Below are 21953 nucleotides of genomic sequence, written 5' to 3'. Positions count from 1 at the left end.
GTCGCGGCTGGGCGGGTGGCGGGCGGCCAGGATGACGCCCCCGGGCCGAACGGTCGTTGAACGGGATGCCGCGGAGGCCGCGGTCGATGGCACGACGAAGAACTCGGTCGACATCTCTAACCGGTGCGCCTGGGCCTGGGATGACGCATTACCGACGACACCGCCACCGCCCGACGACGCCTCACTTACCACTACCGCGAGCGGCAGGCCCGGACCGGGACCGGGACCGGGACCCCGGCTCACTATATGCTCCTGCTCCTCTTCTACTTCCTGTAGGTCATTTCGGTCTCCTGCGGGCACATCCGCACGTGCCACTTGTCCACGGAACTCGGCACTTGCACTTCTAGCGATCGCTGGAGCTTCCTGCTCCTGCTCCTGCTCATCATCCTCTTCTTCTTCCACATCGTCACCTTCTTCTTCGTCTTCTTCTTCGGGCTCCTGTTCCACCTCTTCGTCCTCGTCGTCGGCGGCGGCGGCGAGTGTGAGGTCCTGTTGGCCTACTGTCTGACCGCCTACACCACCCTTGGCACTGCGCGAACTGACCAGCATTACGTCGGCGCGCTTGATGTCCGCCTGCTGGTGCACGTTCTGTTGTGGTCCACGCCCCGGGAACTGTTGACCACGGCCTTGCCGGCCACCCGTTTTACCAACGACCGAACTACTGCTACTGACGACACTACCACTACCACTGTTACCGGTCCCCGTACTACCGGGCACTACCACCGGTGCCACCGGTTCTTCCACAGCCGGACGTGATCGAGGTGCAAGTCGATCACCGAACTTGGGCAGATTCAGAAGAGCTGCCCGTGGATGATGATTGCTTTCGGCCACCGTCAGGTCCGCCTCGGCTTCGGCACTAGCCGTGACCGTGACCGCACTGGCCACCGCACCACCGTAAGATCGCGATCGACCATCTTCCGCGCACTGTTGGGTAACCGCTAGGACAGTCGCGATCGCTGCTAGTACCAGCGCCGACCGCTTTGGTCGACGAGCCATCGCTCCGTCGTCGTCGTCCGCGTCCGCGTCGTCGAGGAGCAGGACTTCATGCAGGCCGCCCTAAGGCCGCCCTCCCCCGTTACTGGATGCTGCAACGTCACGCGGACGTCAGACGCGCGCGCGCTGCAGCAACACAACCCCGATTGCTCGACTCACTCGACTTGGATCCGGACACACTTGCGGAGGAGGTGGCGTCTCCTCACACTGGGCGCTGAGGGGTATACATGGTACACAGACACTCGGGGGGGTTTGGACTGTCACTTTCAACAGGAGAAGATGATCCTCAGATCACAGACACACAGGCACACCCGGGTGGGAAGTACTGCAAGGGGAACGCGAATCGCGAACGGGACCTCCGCCTTCAGTCGCTGTCGGTTGAAAACTGACGCGACGAGTCGGCAAGTCGGCATCGAGACCGCGCGAGATGTACGCAAGTTAACCCTTCGAGCGCGGGACCCGATCCCGATGGTCTACCGAGGCATTGCTGAGACCCTCGGCAGTCGTCCGATCGGTGTTCGGTGAGTTGCGTGGTGCCGATTGGAGCAAACGAACGCTTGCATCGTGGGGATCTCGTGGAACCGATTCGCCGTTCGTGGAGTCCGAACTCTCGCTTTAAACCACGCGAAGCCCGAGGTCTGGAGTAACTCTGCCGGGCGAAGGAATGAAGTAAGAACCGATTGGGGATTGGTTCGGTAATGGAGTAAAAAAAACCGATTGGCGTGTTATGCATGATACCTTGGGTGATTGTGCTTGGAGCGTTGGTTCTGGATAACAGCGTGCTTCGCGGTCGCTGATTCCTAGAGCGAGTGAATCAGTGGATTGCATCATTAGGACTGGACTTCGTTGTCTTAAATCCTCAATCCAAGATCTTGGTATACTGTGAGGATGTGAGATATTAGTTGAGTATAGACACCTTGTTCTAATAAGGTGAACAAGCCTAGTATCTAAATCCTTCAGCATGAAGTGCTAGATAATTGGTGGCAAATAGTACGAATTTGTGACGCAGTACATTCGTCACAAGGTCATGAACCGATAATTACATAATGTAGGTGTTTGCTGCCTTGATACTACCTAGTGCTAACCTAACGAGCTAATTGTATTCACTATTATCAGCTAATCAGTTGTAACCTCTTCAATTTTTTTATGGATTTTGGAACGAGAAGTGGTCTATAAGAAAAAGGATGCTAGAGAAGATGCGTTGGCTCCTTCTACATTCACTAAAATCTATGCTAGAAGTACAAAGAGAGCGCACTTTAGAGACAGATTTGCATGAAGGTTCGGTAGCGACATTGCTTCTGAATGACACCGACACCAACCTGAAGGATTCTTCTACTCCAGGTTCATCTATAACGCTTTGCAACAGGTGTACCGTTACGCTTATCGCTGTCGTCGAACCCGTTGTAACCCGTAAAGCCTCCCGTAGAATCCAATCAGTCAACGGTAAGCCCAAGGACCACATCGCGCGTTTTATGCATCATTTAACTCCGTTAGTTCCCCGCGCATAAACCGGCATCAAGCGGGGTCCTAAAAGTGTCTCCGCACGCCAACTGCACGTTCCTTATCTCCTATGGTACTCCCCACGGAAACACGTTCTCTTCACGTTGGGCTATCAAAATCCATGCGCTGGCGTGTCTGTCATCGGTCATTACTCTTGCGACGCGCAACGTAATTCCGTCAGAGAATTGGCACTAAAAAATCCCGGGAGTTCCCGGGTCCCTTGGGGGAAGCTTCTCATTACAATACTCATCTACGAAACACTTTCCGTTTCCGTTTTCCGTACCTCCAGAGCTGATACTCTAGAGGACTCCACCGAGAGAGTCTGTGCTTTCCGTTACCGACCAGTATCCGGCTTATCCGGCTGGTCACCCACCCTGCGGCTACCGGTTCTTGGGTTCTAGTCCAGCAACCTATCCGCAAACGGGCATCCAGACAACCCGTTATGCGTCGTCGTAGAAAATGGGAAAAATTCTTGACGTCCCCCTTGACGTCCCTCTGGGGTTCGGATCGTAACCGGACCTACGCCGATGACGCAATTCATTTGCAACCGCTCCCGGGGTCCACTATCGATCTGGTTCTCTACGTATGGAGGCGCTGCCTTCCCATTCTTCAACACTTTCCGGTGGCAATTGGTCCGGTTCCACATCCCACCGACTCTAAACCCAAAGGGCGGTTGAAGGGTGTTGGCAGAACCACTTAGAGTCTGGGAGAAAGAAAGAGAGAGAGAGGCCCCTGGAACCTGACGGGCGTGGAGTGAAAATGATTTCACCCGGTGCGACCCGGGACCGGCGAAAGGAAAGTAGAATTCCCGTTTTCACTTCTTTCGCCCGCCGTCGGTCGACGAGAACGAACGACCGAACGAACGAACGACCAAAGAACTCATATGCAAGATCGAACGTCGTTCGACGAACTCTGGGCGTGCTGGTCGAGCGCGGCGCATCATCATGATTGTGTCCATCCGTGGAGTCTGGATCGCGCGATCGGACCGTTTGATTGCCCGCTTGTTAGCCTGCATGACGGACAGGAATTTGGCTCCCTATCCGGCGTCAGTTATGACCTGCAGTCAGTCTTAAGTCATCTAATGACCCTTGGTTTGCCCCTGGAGCGCATAGTGTTCCGCGTTGCTTGGGACGATCACGACATCACAGGATGTTGGGTCGACGAGACCCCTTTCCGGACCACGAATGATTGAATAATCTCCCTCCCCATCGATGGCGACATGGCGGACGTCGCGGACGACGACTGTCAAGCGGTCGACTGATCAGCAGAACAGGAGAACGACGGAAACAAACAAAGAACGAAACGAATGGAAGGAATCCCTTATCCTTATCCACGTTCCTGCTCCGGATGTCATTGAAAAGGGATGGGGGGCAATTCTGTGCCCCGCTCCACCCTCCGCGAAACACGAGACATGAGCGCAGAGGTCAACAAGTGCAACAATGTTACTCCAACTGCGAATCCGTGACTGCATCGTTTTGCAATTGCATTTCTTTCTTCCCGGTCAACATACAATACTGTGTACGTGTGTGTCTGTGTGTGTGTGTCAGTGTGTGTATGTGTGCAGACGCGTTGGATTGGTTTTTGAGTTTTGTTTTTCCAACTCCGCGACTCACGATCTGTCCTCGGAAATCCCTCGTCCATGCAGAAACGGAGCGAGAGAGAGAGAGAGAAGGAGCAAGATCGAACTTGCTGCTGCCTGGGTCACGGTTTTTGGTCGCCTTTCGGAAGCAGCAAGTGCACTCCAGGTCTTGCTACACACACACACACACCCGGTCCTGCGAGATCATCCGGCGAGAGGTCATTGGCATTGCGGGCCTCGAAGCGAAGAAGATCGACCTCCGGATCGTCATCGATAAGCTTTGGCGTTCTTTGGCGCAGCCTCGAAGTTCCTCGGCAGAAGAGCACACAGTACATGGCCTGGCAAGGTCTGGCCTTGCCTTGTCTGTCTGCTGGCCTGCCATAAAAACCCGTGGGTCCAATTCCTGCCCAAATTTTCCTCCGTTTTGCTTTGCGCATTGCGCGCAGATTGAACGCCTGGCCACGGGCTGTGGGACTGTGTCCGTGTTCGTAATTCAATAAAGCGCCCGCGACCGCGCCCGGGTAAGTGTCGTAAAAGTGTCCGAAAGGAAGGGCAAACAGAACAAACTGTCCGCGACGCGACGCGACACGGCCTACTAGGAGCGTTGCAGCAGCATAAAGATATGACCGCGCAGCGTGCGTGTTCCCTGTTTATGCATCTTTCTCTCTCTCGCTTTGTTATTACTTTCTTTTGCTCACTGTCTCTGTTTGATTATATGTCTCGAGACGTTCTGTGTGCATCCTTCTGCGGACGTATGAGTATGTGTGTGTGTGTGTGTGTTGTTTTTTGGAAATTAAGATACGTATGGCGATGTCACTCGAAAACCCCACAAACACCGAGCATGCATATTTATGAATCACGTTCCGGTTGCGACCCCTTTCATGCTAGCCCCCCAGAAACCACCCCTAGCGTCACATGTTCCGGTGGTGGTGGTGGTGGTGATGGTGATGAAGCAACAATTCGCTCTTCGTCGCTTTCGCTTCGTTTTGGCCTCCAAAATCAAACAACAACCACCGCCGCCGCCGCCACCGCTGCACACATGCCAAGCCAAGCTGTCACGTTGCCCCGTGGCGTTATCAATTGTTCTGCAATCTGCGCTGCGCTGCGTTGCGGCTATAAGCTCCAAAAGAATATCAAGCGGGGACCGTCGCCATCGTAATCGGAAGGTGTTGATCTTGCTCTTTGTCCGCCACCACCACCACCAGAAACGGCGGGAAGTTGCTTCATTTCAATTTTCTTAGGTGAAGAAAAGGAAAACGAAGAGGAAGGAGAAGAAGAAGGGTCGCATCAGTGAACGAAGTGGAATTGAAATGACACTCCACGGACCGACAGACAGACAGTGTGTGACCAGAGGCCAGTCCAAGGTAGGAAATGGAGCGGCAACCGCCCTCCTCTAAGGCAGTTGGAGAATGATTTCTGGGAGTTTAATCACAATGTACTGCCCCGCCTTTGGGGGCCGACCGGCTGAAGGTTCTACTGCAAATGGAGTGCGTAAAGTGGATCATTTCTTGGCACACACACACACACACACACACACACACACACGCAGACATGGCAGTTCACAACCTTCGCTGGAAAAAAAAAACACAAAGACTCATTAAAATAAATGATTTTTGAAGTCACACATTCGAAGCGCACTTTGCAGACGCGCTCGCGCACTCTCTCTCTCTATCTCGCTTATGCTGTTGCAACACATCTACACACATCTCAGGATACTGCGATTCTCGAGCCTCACGGCGAGTCGAGCAACGAAGCAAAAAAAAACAACAACGAAAAGCAGGCGGAACAACAAAACGGAATCCAATCTGGCCAGTTTTTCGTGGCCCCAACTCAAGAGCTCAACAGGCTCCCGGGAAGGGGGAAGAGGGGTGGCGAGAGACAGACACGAATCGTGTAGCCGTCATAAATGTGTACCAAATGGGGATGTGGTCCCGGCTCCGGCGCAAAAAGGCGGACTTCTTCATTACAGTCTCCCCGCTGCATCCCATCCGTATGATTCATCCTTACGCGCAATGCTCCCTCGAGAAGACCTGGCACTCCATACTGCGAACGAAACGAATGCAATGGCAGGAAAGGAGCAGCAGCAGCGGCGCAAGAATGCAGCCGTGGTGCCCGCGCTCGCTCGCTGTGTTTCGGGAATCCAGGAATCCTCGTGTAAGTTTTATGTCTAAATTTTATGATTTCTCGCGGACCATTAGCGGATGCTATTAAAAATTGGAATTCAATCCCGCAGCCGGGCGCGCGCGCGCACACACACATCTTCGCGGGATCTGGGATCTTCTGCTTCTGGTGCTGCTGCTTCGTTCGATCGTTTCGCGGTCTGCAAGTGGTCTGCAAGGGTGCAGGAAGACAGGACAGGAATGCAGTTTTGATGGTTTGGCGATCACGTTTCCGCAGAATTTCACGGCCATCGCCACAGCCCAGTGGAGTCGCCGTTTGGGGCCATTTTTGGGCCCGTCCAAGGCTGCCTTGAACCTTGAAACAACTCGTTAGAAATGATAAATTATCATCGAGGAAGAGGACCAGAATCGCCGGTGGTGGTGGTGGTGGTGGTCAGGAGGGACCCCCGTGACTAGGTAGTGTGTGTGTGTGTGTGTGTGTGTGTGTGTGTGTGTGTGTGTGTGTGTGTGGCACTCATTAGTTGCTTCTTCGCAAGATCTTCGCGCGTCGCGCGAGTAATTAAAAGACTTGCTGCGGCTCTGACCTCCCGGGCTGTCTGCAGATCAGTGACAGCGGCTTCGGAAAAGCGTCTTCTCGACCAGAGTCACCGGAGACAACAGCGAAGACGACGACGATGGCGGGATTCATATAGTTTCGTTTTGTGTGTCCGGAGTCCCCTTTGCCGAAGGTAGCGAGATGCACATACAGAGAATGGAATCATTTATTATCGTTATCTGGGCGGAAGATTGCCGCATCCTCTCGCTGGAGCGTACTTCTGGAGTGTCTGGTGGTCGTTCGATGCCGTCGTCGTCGTCGTCTTCGGTGTCCACATGATGGCGTGTCGCTTGCAACATTCGGTTTACATTTTCCTGAAAGTAATACCATCGAAATGGTATCCCCTCCCCTTTAGAGAGTGTCCCCTTAATCGTATGTGTGTGTGTGTGTGTGTGTGTGTGTGCGAGGTGCAATCGGTCATCTCGAGTCTCGTTCGTTGGAACCGGCGAAGAACGTGAACCTCGGACCTCGGACTGAAAGTGACACAACAGCAGCAGCAGCAACGGCAGCAACGACGGTGACTGCGACGTGCTCTGAACGAAAGTGCATCTCTTCGGTCACTTCTTGGATTTCAATTCCACCACCAGTACACACACACACACGAGTACACGTTCGAGAGAGGATAAAGAAGACGATCCAAGTAGACGACGTCGCGGAGTTCAATGGCAGTCGCGGGGCGACGCTATGGAAACGCCGATTTGCGCCGCGCGACCAAAAAACAATCGAATCGCGTTTCGGTGGTTCATCTTCCCTTTTTCGGGCGGACCCAACGGACCACCTTCTTTGCCTTCTCCTCCTTTACGCTTTCCCTCTCTCTCTCTCTCTCTCGTGCCCTTCATGGGCACTTCCTTATCGGCCCGAGCGGTGCAGTGCAACTGCTGCACTTGAACTTGATTGAACTCGGTGCGCATCGCGTGAAAGATGCAACGTAACGAGCAGCGCTGCATTCCACGGTGGCCGCCGGTGGATCCGGTGCAGGGTTACGTGACATGCGGTCATGCGGTCGTGATGCAACCTGGGGTTGGCATTTTATGTGCTTTGGTTTTTGGTAAGCGGATCGCATCCGGATTTGTCTGCGCGGTTGATGCTATAAAGCTAAAGCGCGATCTTGAAGCAGGTTCTCGGGATCGACTTTAGTTATTCTATGCGCGTACTGGTGAGTACATAAAATCAATTTCAAGTGACCTTTTTGAGGTACCTCGCTTGTTGGCGCATTGAAGTTACTCTGCCAATGCGTCGATTATAAGGGCCTGTACCAGTTGGAGTGTAGATTGCAGAATTAGTCATATCTCAGCAAAGAAAGTACGTAAAGAGAAAAAAGTGTAATTTGGTAGATTTTTTATTGCCTTTGAGAAAATGGTTGAAAATGATTAGTTTGTTTTTCATATGAATTATTAAGCTTCTATTTTGACATCACCCAATTTTTTTTGCATAGTACTTCAGTTCATCTCATTGAATTTTAGGGCTTTATTAGTCTATTGTCTCCTTAGACCTTAAACCTGATCACAAACATATTTACCGAACTTTAATGGCGTCCCTCGTGATTTTTTTCTGTAAAATTACTCTAAGAAATCCCCGGATTTTTGAGAGCTTTTCTACTCAGTTTTATCTGTAGTATATAAAGCTTGGAACAGTTAATATTTGGCCGCTTTTGTTTACTCATTGCAGCGCGCCTAGTGGTCACTTTGCCATTCCGTTGACAGCGTTTTAATCATTGTAGTCTGTTTATTTAGTGGTAAAATTTTTGTCAAAATTGATCTATGCCTTCAAAAGTTATCGCCGATGGAACGCAAAGGGAGAAAAAAAAATCTGCACACACACTGTAAAAATTGGATTTGGCTGGAGAAAAAACCGCGAAAGTCTTGAAATTTCCAAACTAAACTCAAAATACCATATGTAAAGTTTAGGAGGGAACTTTTACCTTGATTTTGGCACAATAAAACAGCCGAAAAGTGTAACGAATGCCCGATTCTGCAGACAAAATTGAATCAACAATCCAGGGATCTCTCAGCGTGATGCCACCAAGAAAAATTCACGACAGTCGACATAACAGTTCGGGAAATATTTTTAAAAGAAATTTTAAGGTCATAAAAGCTAGAAAATAGCCAAATAGGACGCTAGAGCACAGCTTGATTGGCCAAATCCGTGCTAGGAAGCTGTATGAACAAGAGTTGGCCGAATTCAAACCATGCATTTCGATGGACGATGCAACAAACGTAAAAATGCATTTCGAAAAATACCAGGCAAAAAAATTACTTTACCAATCATAGAGGGAATGGTTTAGGAAGCGTTTGGTTTATTTACGGAGGTAAATTTGCCCTTAAGATGATGATTTGGCGTGGGATTTGACATTGTGGCGACAAATCAAATGTTTTCACCATTAGGGCTACTTTCATTCGAAATTTGTTCGAGAAAAGAGTGTCTACAGAAAAGGATTTTGTTCTTCATTCGTCCACCAACGATCCTGTGTAAGTTTGGCATGATTTAGGTAGCTGTTCTTGCCGAAGGTATGGCGTTAATGTTTTGTATTCAAATAGATCGATTTCATAGGGAAAACTATCAATGCCCAAAAATGTCTGGATTTTCGTTCCATCGATTTCTATTTGACAATTATCATAAGGAAACTTAAAAAGTATATCAGAAATGTATAAAAACTAACTAAAATGAGGGCGACGTGCAACACGAGGGCGAATGCTGTGACCTACAGTACTGTGCAAACATTTTTGGGTGATGTCAAAGCAAAAGTTGAAAAAGTCATATAAAAAACAAATGAATAATTTTCATCAATATTTCTTATAAAAGGCAATAAGAAAACCTACAAAATGACACCTTTCTTTTCTTTATACGTCATTTTTTGGTTGATATATGACCTATTTTGTGCGGCCAAGTATTAACTGTTCCAAGCTTTAAATATCAGTAGAATGTAAATTAAATATTGTAACGTTTAAGTAACGAGCAACGTTTAAATATAGTTTTTTGAGTTGAGATAGGAAATTTCAAGATTTTTTCGCTATTTTCTTCAGCCAAATTGGGGTTTCAATGTGAGTATGTAGATTTTTGTTTCACCTTTCGCGTTCCATCGGCGATAGCTTTTGAAGGTGTACTTCAATTTTGATACTTAGATTTATCACTAAACAATCAGTCAGCTGCAATTAAAACGCTGCCAAAGAATTCTACTAGACCAAAAGTGACCAATAGGGTCACTTCAGTGAATAGAAACGAGAACCCTGATGCTAACAGGTACAGGCTTTAGCATACATCACTGGCTGCACTCAAGAATGAGTTGGTCGTTGCAATAATGTTCCTCATCGGCTGCATATTGTTCGTAAAAATTCCCCAAGAATCGCAGCATCCCAGACTATTGTCTTCACTCCTTCACGATAAGGACTTGTGCGCAATTTGTCGATATGTACGTGGTGGTGCTGTTGCTGCTGTTGCTGCTGCTGCTGCTGCTGATGAATCGAGTCCCACCCACGAGGCAGAACAAGGGTTCTGAATATTAAGCCATAATGAAGGCTCGCACGCGGCTAATAAGCGCGCCCAATAAGCTGCCTTCTGCCTCGAACACCGGGCGATGGGTAGGGATGAAATTACACCGCGATCACAGACTGTGCAATACCATGATCCTGAGGGCAACAGAACAGTCTATGCTTTAGCTATTCAACCACCCCGCCAGCATACTCGGTATGTGAACGCCACGCATCATCATCATCATCATCTACTAGCACGCCACACACACACACACCATTCCGATTCGTCAAGGGTCAACGCGGAGTTGCGGATGCGATCGCGGACGCGCTTCATCGACGGGATGACCCTCGAACCAGAATGTCGTAACCACACACACACACACACACATTGGCGCGCGCGCCACATCTCAGGGGAAGGCGTCTTTTTGTTTTGCGCATAATTATCGAAAATCCCGGCGGCTCTCGGCGTGGCCCATCCGCCCATCCCGCCGGTAATAACATAGTTGGGTGGGCAGCAGGCTCGTGCCACCGACAGGAGAAGAAGGAGCACTTTGGAATTGGCCACTTCGGCCAGGCCATGGCATGACTCAGGAGAAATGCACCACGACCGGGACTCCAGACCGCGGACCGTGCTCTTGGCGGCCGAAGCGGATCTAAATTGGCACGCCCGGGAGAAGAAGCTCATCTTTCGATTGGAACGCAACGACTCTCTCTCTCCCTCTCTCTCTCTCTCTCCGTTCTGCTCCCTGGAGCCAAGGGGACCAATTTACGCTTAGGTCATCGAGTGGCAGTTACCTTCTTCACATTTGTTTTATCGTTTGGCCCTTTGGCATCGTTTTGAGGCGGCCAAAAACCACGACCAGCGCTAGGCCAGCGGCCGATGGCCGAAGAAGAAGAGTGTCTTGGAAGCGCCTTAGTACCGTAAAGCGAACTCCGATTGGATCCGTTAGGTTTCGTCAGTCGAAGTGGTCTGGACGCTACGCCGTTGCACAAAACCAAACATTTTTCGGGGGCGAAGCATCGGGACTGTGTTTGCATATTACCGGGAATTAGCTCCCTGTGTGGGGGTAGGGGTTATCCCGAGAGCTTATCGTTGTGGGGCATCGCCTAGTTAGTGGCACTAATCGCAGCGCGCGCGCGCGCCATAAAAACGCAACGAAAGTCTCATTAGGTTGCGTCGAAATTGTTTCATAGGCCTGAAGCAGAGAGTGTGGGAGAAGAAGAAGAACGATTGAACGATGGATGTGGAGTTAATCGAGGCGCACGAGGCGCCACCACACGCATAGAGACGCATCCGAAATCAATCGAAGACTGGGCGGAACGGCCAACAGCCAAGCACAAATTAGCTCCCATCATAAAGCGATCCAATTCCGTGCTCTTGTTTCACGACCAAACCGGGATAATTAACACATTTGGAAGCTTCCAGACGCCCGACGTACCCTCTTGAACTCGTCGGTATTGGGAGTGTTAAAGAAGTATCCCGGAGGATCCGGTTTGGCACCTCAAGAATTCACACAAAAAACCCGTACAATGGATTATAGCGGAACGGAGAAAGAACGGAGAGTCCAGAGAGAAAACGAGGCCAACTATGACCTCTCCAAGTACTGTTGACTTGATCTACAAATATGGTAGCCTGCTTCGGGTTGAGTTCAAAACTCCCTAGCAGCCTGTTGCCTGTAATTACACTGGACTATCCCCGGAGTCCCAAATGGATCTAGAATGTTGGCGAACTTTGCATTCCCTGCCCCTGCGTCACCTTGAGGACCTTGAACTGGAGAAAGGGGGCCGTAGAAGTGGAACTACAGATCAACCAGCTAGTAGTAGCGACATTCTCTGACATTTATTGTATCTAATGATGCCGGGAACTACTGCTCCTACCCGCTTTCAATTAAAACCGGGCCTCTCTCGACAGAAGTGCCAAGTACGTGGCCGCGGCCGCGGGATCCGCAGCCGTGGAATTCGCACAAAAGTTCAGCCCACGGCGAAGGTCACACTCCATCGTGGCGTGGCGTCGTGTTCGTCGATGTGCTCTCGAGCGTCGCCCTACTCGTCTTCTCGGGGGAAGGAAATCGAAGATCGCAATTTGCGAAGAGCACGCCCGGCAGGCAGGCGGGCTAGCGGTCTCCTCTAGCAGTGCACACTTCTCCGGCCTGGCTCCGATCATTATGAGGCGCAACTTCTCGGGGGCATCATTAAATGGTGGCGAAACGTTCGAGCTTTCGGGCATCGAGCACTACGACACGGACCCAGGCATCCTCCCCAGGTGGGGGGGGGGGGGGGGGGGTGGGGAGGCCATTTAGGAAACAGAACGAAGTCGTCTCTTCCCCCCACCTCGGGGCTTGTGGATGGCTTCTGCCTCTCCGACTCCTTCTTCTTCTTCGCTTCCAAGAGTCCTTAAATGGAGTGAATGAATTAAAATTTACAGTTACACCCTCCGCCCGGACCAGCTGGACCAGTGAGCCTGCACGGAGGGAGAGCTGTGTGTGTGTGTATGTGTGGATGTGTCAGATCCCCCGCCAGCAGAAACTCCCGGCCAAAGTGCTCTTGAATATTAATGAGGATTGAGGATTCGAGGACGCGCTTTTTGTTTTCCCCTCGAAGGCGAAGTCTACTACAACATACACCCGGGTACGGAAGTTTGCACACTTGACATTCGGACATTCGGAGGGCCACTGGGGGCTGGCGCGCTACTCGTACATCATGGGCCCATGCCGAAGTCCGAATCTAATCCGAATTTAGTACCGTCTAATGAAATGCAACCATGAGGTCGCATGTTGTTGTTGTATGTGCGCAGATAATGCGCGCGCGCGCGCGCAAGGATCGTCGCATCTGGGCGCGTCGGATCTGGAATATGGAAATGGGTTTCGTGGTTTATCGTCGGCAGCTACCCTCAAGGTGAGCGGACGCCCGTGGAACCATTGACCGCGTGCTGGAGCGTCGGTTTGGCTGTTTGGATGGAACCGAATGTGGTGGCGACAAATGTCGAAAGCGTACGATTCATACTTCAAATTAGCATACCGACAAGTGTGACCCACATCGGGCAATGGGCCGCCTCGGGGAGCAGGATGCCCTAGTGCCCCTACTGTCCCTTGTGCCAGAAGATGGGACTGCAGGAGACTGCTGCATTCGCAAAACAACACATACTTTGAGGTCACAGAGCGAAAGACGTTCTCCAGTATGGGTGGAAGTCTTCTCCAAGAAGAAGCACTCCATAGAAACTGTCGAACTGCTTCCCTTTAGGCGACATTTAGTACCTCTTCCCCCCGGAATGATTGGCCTCTAATGCGGTGATGAGCAATTGGGAGAATGAAGATAAATCTAAAGTAGCCCCCTTTCGCAATTGCGTGCCGTGCCTTTATGCTTTACGATCTAATGTACACACATTACCTACTATTGCCGCTACTGCTACTACCCTCTGGACCGCGCGCACCTTCTCTCGGTCTCTCTCGGCCTGTCCTTGGTTCATTTGATTAATTGGAGTGCGCCAGGTTTTATTGCGCCCCTGCGTGCTCTGCCCGCTTCTAATTTATCGACCATTCGGTGGTGGTTCGGTGGTCTCTATCCTCTCTTTGCACCTCTGCTTCGTCTTGTCCGATTTTCACCCATTCGTTACGGTGGGTTTTATGCTGTAATTGCATACTCCGACGACGCATCCGTACTGTGGTGCATCCGTAGAACCACTCAGAACGCATCGCATCGGAAACGAGCTGATGCCGGGTGGTTAGGAATCGAAGAACAAGAAGTGGCAGCAGCAGCAGCAGAAGACGCAGCAACTTGCCAAGTAATGCGAGTGAGTGTCCGCGTCGTGAATCGTGAAAATGGACAAAGCAGAAGCGGAAGGTGTGCACGGACGGTGGGGGGGGGGGGGGGGTGGAAAACAAATACAAATCATTCTTAGAGCGATGCACCCGGTGTCCGGACCTCTGTGTGTAATGACAAAGGTGGTTGCAGCGTCTGAGCAGCATCCTCCCTGTGCTATTTGCATCTACGGCTGCTGGTAGCGGCTGCTGATTGCGCTAGCAAAACTGGTCGTCTGCACGAGATCTAGTGTCTGTATATCGTCTAGCCCTCTCAAGAAGCCAGCCAGCGAGTCAGCCAGTCACACACCGTCTCGCAGAAGACGCAGAATGGAATAATGTATGGAAATTGTGTTTTATTATTTACTGGACTAGGTACTGGAGTGTGGAACGTGAACGTGTGTGTGTGTGTGTGTTGGTCGATTCCAAACAATTGGCGACACACTGGCACAGCACACACAATGCGTGTTCGTTAGCTGTTGCTGCTTCTACACATTGCAGTGGGATGCTGTAATTTATGCCTCAAGCCCAGTCAAGAGCAGCAGCAGCAGCAGCAGCAACAGCACGATCAGTAGAACGATCTTGGGCGAGGGTGTTTGGTCGGTCTGGTCTTTTCGATTCGATTCGATTCATCGATGGTATTGTGGAGTTGGTACAAATTGCACCAACTATCCGTTAGCTTCTCGGCTGCTCGTGGGTTCACTTCTGCGTTTGATTTAATTTGAGCTAATGGTTTTTACGATCGCGTCTCCTTCACAGTACATCGAATAAGTGAGAAGAGTCTTTTTTTTTTTAGAAAAAGTGACTCCCGGACTTATAAGCACTTCAAACGGGTGGAGGTTCATGGTCACTGGGATTATTGGGGGTCTCAATAAAAACGTTCGCTTTTAAGGGACGTTAAAGTTAATTTCGGGCTAAAAAGGCCCATTTTGGAGGATTTTTTCAAAAGAAACGATTCGACGATTCGGCAAAAATTCATATTAAACACTAGCTTTTCAACAACATGCTGGTTGTATTGGTTGTTAAAGCTCCGAGTTTTTAGCTGGATCATCGTAAAACGAATCAATATTCTTTTGTTAGATTATAAGTTTATCCAAGTAGCCACGTCGAGATTTTGTGGAGTTTCCACGTTTTTTCAATAGTTTTCTGAAGTTTAAAAAGTTATGCCTTTCACGATTTTGTCTCAAATACTAGTTTAAGATATTTGTTTTTAAAATATCAACCATTTGTATGAAAACTCGACATTGACTTAGAAAACGTGGGTTTTGGGAAAACAGCTTCCAAATAACAAGATGCATTGAGCCACGAATGTAAAGCGGTTTTTCAAAAATCAATATCATTGGAAGTTTTGCATCCATTGATCCTTAAAAACAATCACAATAATCTCGAAAGGATTCTTCAATAATCTCGAAAGGAGGAGGAAAGGAGGAAAGGAGGAAAGGAGGAAAGGAATTCTTCCTGAAAAAAATATAAAAAGATATGTGGAATAAAAAAATAAAATATCTTACCCCCTTTCTTAAAACTCCGCAGACACCAGACTGCTCATCTTCAAGTTCTTCTTCTTTCTCTTCTACCACAGTCTGCACGCTGTCTAAGTAACATGATGTGTCGAATTGAGAAGAATTCCCTCTAGACGATGACGACGTCTCGACCTGACCTCGCACCAAAATCAAGTCCAAATCGAGGACAGTCGGCCATTGAGCCATTCCTCACTTTTCTCCACAATTCGATGCCCCCGGAGCCCGTCGTCCAATGGATCATAACAAGGTGTCTCAGGGCCGCTTGTGTGCGTGTGTGCGTTCGTACCAACCAAAAAATCATCCTCCGCTCTCATGGTCCGTCAACACATTCTGCTGCTGCTGCTGCTGCTGCTGCTGCTGCTGACCAATGTTAATGCGCGCGTGTGTTTGCATAAAACCGAAGCACGTCAGGGCACACCGTTAGGCGTTAGGATCGCTTCGCTAACGATCGCATCGCATCTCGGTGGTGTGACCTCCCTCGCTTTGCATCTCACAATTTGCGCGTCAAACCCTCGTCGCCACCTTCGGGCCAAATATGGAAATTCGTAGCCCGTGTGTAGCTGGACGTTGTAGCTAGATCAGCGACCACGGTTCTGGTTCGATGATCAGCATCATCATCGACGCGCGCGTTCGCGATCGTCGCTTGACGTAATTGGAACGTAGTGGTAGTAGTACGGACGACTCCGCTTCGGACGACATCGACCCATATAGTCCCTCGTCCATGTAGCCCTAAGACCCTAAACCCAGTGACCGCAACCGACCGATCGATCGGAACGGCCGTTTATGAAGCTCACGCTCGCGAAAGGCGCTTCGTTCACCTTTACTCTTTCCTTTCCTTCGGGGTCCTGGGCCCAGACCTGGCCCCGTGTTTGCCTGCGAACCGGGACAAACTGGACGCTGGACTACGGCCGGGAGTTGCCTATCGGTTCGATGGTCGTCGCCCGGCCCCGTCAGTTCCCGTCGTGATCGGAAGATAAACCACAACCCGGGCGTGCAAGACCTTGGGAACCGACCAACCAACCGACCGACCGACCGATGGCCAGGTGACAGAGAAATGCGATAATCGATTGCCCAGAGGGCGGCCTCCGAGTTCGGTCAAGTCTCTCTCGTCGCGTCGGCCCTCCCTTACCATACCTTTGACCGAGACCTTCGTCCGCGGTTCGTGAACACGCCAAACATGGGTGCAGCACTCTTTGCCGCGTGCTGGGACAATTTTATGTAACGTTCCAACCATTTTCCTCCTTCCTCCGGCGAGAAAGAATTCACTTTATTGGCGGCCCCCATCCCAAGTAGGCCACCGAGCGCCAGGCCGGACGATGGAGTCGCCTCCATGGTGCTCTTGGATCTTGGAATAGGTTAACGAAAATGGTTATGAGCCCGGACCTCACACTCACTTGAACGGTTCACTCACTTGAAGCCGAGTTCAATTTCAATTTTATGACACTTTCGATGAACCAAGGGCCATCAGCACTCCAAAAGATCCCCCGGCACAAGATAAGAAATCAATAAACCGAACCGTTGAACCGTTTTTACCGGGGAAGGGCGCCATCGCCGTCGTTGTGCTCTCGTTTGGAGGATAAATCAAATATTAGTCAACAACAAGGAAATGGAGGTGGTGGTGGTAAACCAGTGTTTGCCGCTAAATGGCCACGGCGCCCAATGGCCGGCGAGTGACGCAGCACAAGTGTGCAGCACCACCGACCGGTTGACCGTCGTGATGGTTGATGACTTTTCAAAAAAGAAAAGAAAAACAACAGCAACAACCCCCCGAATTCTTGATAGAATGCCACGGCGAGCGGGACGAGTCGAAAACGAGATCTCATTTCGTCAAACAACAAATCAATAACGGAGAACAGGGGTAGCAGCAGCAGCAGCAATGACCGCTGCAAGAACCGATGTGCGCCTCTTGTGATCGGCCAGATCGTGTGTCCAAATAGAAAGCCTAGATAAACATAATCAAAGTCAAGCTCAAGGAAAGGGTCCCATCAGTGGCGAACTTGGAAGAGAGAGAGAGAGAAAAAAGAAAAACAAGACTCGTCCCGAGGTCCCGTGGTCCGGAGGTTTCCCTTCCTGGCAGGATCGATTGATTGTGTTTTGTGTTTCAGATTAGGGTGGGGTTTGGTGTTGCAGCTGGCCAGCAGCTCCATCTCGCTAGTTTGAAGAAGATCATCTTGATCTCATTCTCGAATCGCTCTCTCCCTCTCTCTCTTGAATCTAACGGAACGTTCTGACCGTCGGATCGGCGGCCGTTCCGTCTTATAAGTGGCAGCAAAAACCAAAAAAAAAAACAAAAAAACGGGAATACGGCTGCCTCGTTGTAGCCTGTGGCGAGGTTGCGCCAACCACGGAGTTCAAAGGGAAGCGCCCGCAACCCGAGACCGCAAATTTGGAAATATTTTATTATTTTATGAGCCTCGTGCACGAACATGAAGGTTGAAGAAATGTGCTGACCAACCAACGCCGCTGACCCTCGTCCTAAAGGGGGGGAAGAATATGGCCCAATGAACTTTGGCACCTCACGGGACCAACCGGTATTCGTTCAAGCGTTCCTTCTGATCGCCGAGCTCGAAGCAAACCCTGAACTTGAACCCGTTGGCCGATGGTACGGCGGAAGTGGCTTTGGCTAAAACATCGGCGGCGGCGGCGGCGGCGGCGGCGGCGGCGGCGGCGGCGGTTAAGTGGTCGGGTACTGCTTATGATTGGATCGCCGTTACAGCCCCTTTTGGTACTCGCCGCGGCCATCACTCTAAGAGCTTGATCGTATGATCGTAAGATCTGATCAAGAGCGGGTTGCTGAGGGGGCCGCCATTCCTCCTAAAACCAATCAATTGAAAATTTTCATTAAAACCGTTAAAGCTCGCTGAGCAGTGTAGGGAGAGAGAGAGAGCAACAATTGTGCGCCATTCTAGGGGGTGGCGGTGCCCCCCCTTCCTTCCCGGGAAGTCTCTTCGTCGATCATCACGAACAAATCACTGGCGATGGCTCGCGGCCGGTGGTCGCGATCGTGGCCGCTGTTTGGTCGGTTCAATATTTGTTCTCGGTACACCGAGGAAGAGAGAGAGAAAGAGGAGAGAGAGGAGAGAAAGACGAAGAGCGCATGAGCCAAGATAAGCAAGTCCGGTGGCGGAGACATTCAATAATAGTAATAATAACGACGAAACGACTTACTGCGGAAGGAACTATAATGGCGCCTGGACGAGCAACCGAGAATCGGAATCACGGCTGCGGCGTGATGGTCGGAGGGGCCACCATCGCCATCATCTTTCGCTCCCTCTCCCCGGGGAGTCCGGATCGTGGTCAATGTTGATGATTTGTAATTGAAGAGAGTTCGATTCCCGCCAGGAGGACGTGGAAACCCCCCTCCCGGGATTACGATTCGTTTTGTCATCTGCAGAAGATCAGAAAAGGAAGGGGGAACCCATAAACCGTTTTTCGGAAAAAAGGGAGTCAGCAGAGGGGCAGCAGCAGAAGTCCCATAAAGCACGTTTTGTTTGGGGACCGGGGTTAGTAGCCGGTTGGGGGGGGGGGGGGGGGGGCTTAAGAGGTCCCCCAACACAGACAGACAGACAGACAGACAGAGACAGCCAGAGACAAAAGGCGATGAACCATAAAACCGCACGACAATCACCGGGCCTTTGAACGGGGGGCTCCACCGAAAGCACACTCCACAGGAGGGAACCTGCAGCGCCCTAGGAGCGAAGGGAAATGAGGGCCGCCATTATCAGCTCAGTAAGTGGCCAGCCTCCAAATTGCCTCTTTAGGGCGCCCACAAAACAAAAGATGCAATAAATAGATGCAGTTTATCGGTATTTTGGTTAACTAAAAAGGGTGACCCAAATATTTATTTAGATTAGACGAGACGGTTTTTAGGGAATTCTTCTTCGGGGAGTTGTGCATCCGTTCCCTGCGTTCCGTTGTCTCCCTCGTTAAAGGCAATCAGCTGGAGCTCGACCGTGAATTGAAGAAACGAACGTCAAATAAGTTCCCTTCCGCTAGAGCAGAGCAGAGCCGATCCTTTGACGTGAGGTCAATAAACTGTGCACAGACCGGACCGGATCGTTGGTAATGTCTTACCTAACGTCTGCAGAGCAATCTTCTCACAGACACACACACACACACACACACAGGCGATCACATTACCACATCGCCTTCGACGCTCTAACGGTGCCGCTGACAAGATGGCCATTTGCCTTGTCAACGACCTCGAAGGTCCCATGGTCGATGGTCGATTACACAACCATTTCCGATCTCATCCGACAGCTGGAGTCCGCGAGAGTGTGGCCGTGTCTCCACGTGATTGGGTGTGTGTGTGTGTGCGCGCTTGTTATCAAGCTAAATTAGTGCAGATGAAGATCGATCGCCAGCCGAACGGTCTCACGGCATCAGGCCTGATATTTGCACATTTAATTAAATGCATGCCGGATGCGCTTGATGCGCTTGTCAACGGACACGCCAAGGGCCAGGGCTGCGTCGAGTGATTAGATTTGAATAATTTTTCCCATCGCCAATCGGCCAACTCCAACAATCTCTCGCAGGAGGGCAAAAGGGGGACCTCGTTTTCGGAGTTAATGAAAATAGTCGCCCTACCACCAACCAACCTGTCATTAAGGGGAGCTGCAATCAACGCCATAAATAACAGCACTTTTGACCAACTAGGGGCTCTGCTCATGCTCAGCTGCGCATCTGTCCCGTCGTTGGCCAGCGACGACAACGACAACGACGACGAAGACGAGGACAACGACAACAGCACACGCAGCACACCGGCGACCAGGCGACGGAAAGCGAATGTTCTGCTCGTCCGCTTTTTGCGGTCTTCCCCCAGGAGACGATCCTGAGTCTCTATCCCCAGGTCCTCGCCTTCATTACCTTTCTTGGCGCGCACGCGGTCTTCGTGGTCAACATGAACGACGACGACGACGATCAGGAGGTGGTGGATGCTGCGCGTTTCTGACTTTAATTTGCGCCCGCGCTCACGCGGCGGTTGGATGCGCTATTCAAATCGGACGATCCTCAGTCCACTAGGTCCGTAAGGTCCAGAAGTCTGGGTAGGGGAGAGAGAGAGGGTGATGATTCGATTGTTATTGGTCTTTTCACACTTTGACCGTGAATCGATCGTGCGATCGTGCAAGCAAACTCACCAGCCAGCCAGCCAGCTAACCATAAATTACTTAATACCCGGCCCCGCCGGACCGCCATCTTCAACACAACTGGTTAGTTGAAGAGAAGGTGGGCAAACGGTGGGGATCGCAACCGCTGGTAATGGCAAACTAGCCCGCGTGTCGAGTGAGAAGCAGGGGAACGGGGATCGGGGGGAAAAGGGAGAAGAACAAGTCCCTAACCGATGGTCAATCACACGCCGCGCACCTTCCCGTCGTGTTAGCGTGCTTCAGGATTTTTCCCCAGTTGACTGGATCGATGGATGGACAGCAGCCAGTAGCTTCAGAAGGGCGCGAGGTGCTATTCTGTTTTGAAGCCCTTCTCGTGACTTCTGCTCTCTCTGCGTGTGTGTGTTCGACCGAAGAGAGCAAACAGTAGCCCGGTCAGACCCAGAGGTTGTTCTGCTGAACAGCTGAAAAGCGCAAAACCGATGGAAGAAGATGCTACTTGCTTCGCACTCCAACTCCAACTTAACTAACTGACAGGGGAAGGGGGGAGCATGAGGTCCACGGAGGGAACTCGCCTTCTACAATGTTGCAGCCAAGTCCGGTAGCCGGGCGTAGCGTCTCGTACCGGCTTCCAACTACTTCAATGTGCCAGTGTCCATAAAAGTCAATAAACTCCATTAACATAATGTTGGATTCTACAGCCCCAGAGCGGGGCGCAAACGGGGGGCAGGGAGAGTCGGCAGCTAGTCGGTGGCTACTATGATTGGAACCAATTTCGCTATTGATCCCGCGGACGCGGACGCGGACTTGTCCCGGTCCGCGGTCTGTCGTTGTCTTTCGATTTCAAATCGTTTTCCGTTTCGAATTGTACAACGTAAACGAGTGAACGATTGGCCATTGCTGGACATTCCCTTGGCAGGCCGGCTGTGTGTGTAATCAATCCAGAGGGGAAGAAGCTTGAAGTGAAGGTAAATGTTATAGTTTTTGTTCGAGCGAGTCCAAACGAGGATTGCGACGATTTTCGCTTCAGATGATGATCGTCATGGACATCGTCGGAGGCCACTTGCGGCCATAGATCGCGAGAGCGTGGGACAAGCCTTCGTCCGCTTTACCATTCGTTTGCATTGCAAACAGTAGTGGTCCAAGGCATTTGCAGAACCATCGTTCGATGCCGTTCTCGTTCTAAACGCAACGCGACGCTACTAAACGGTAAGTTCCCTTGGCGGGGATAGGTATCCGGTTGGGAAAGTGTTTCCCGGTATGGAATTGTCCCC

General features: G+C 50.9%; 1 protein-coding gene across 1 annotated transcript in view; it reads right to left on the bottom strand.

Moving 5' to 3' along the window:
• Window positions 1–1008, bottom strand: part of LOC125953770 (uncharacterized) — a 39850-nt gene extending 38842 nt beyond the window's left edge. Inside the window, exon 1 of the mRNA XM_049683544.1 lies at window positions 1–1008. This exon is cut by the window's left edge and continues 1156 nt beyond it. Coding sequence (XP_049539501.1) covers window positions 1–996 — 996 coding nt within the window. The 5' untranslated portion in view covers window positions 997–1008.
• Between the last annotated feature and the right edge of the window lie 20945 nt (window positions 1009–21953).

The sequence above is a fragment of the Anopheles darlingi genome, chromosome 3 (genome assembly GCF_943734745.1).
Source record: "Anopheles darlingi chromosome 3, idAnoDarlMG_H_01, whole genome shotgun sequence".
NCBI lineage: Eukaryota > Metazoa > Arthropoda > Insecta > Diptera > Culicidae > Anopheles > Anopheles darlingi.
This window is presented reverse-complemented; position numbering and strand designations above follow the sequence as displayed.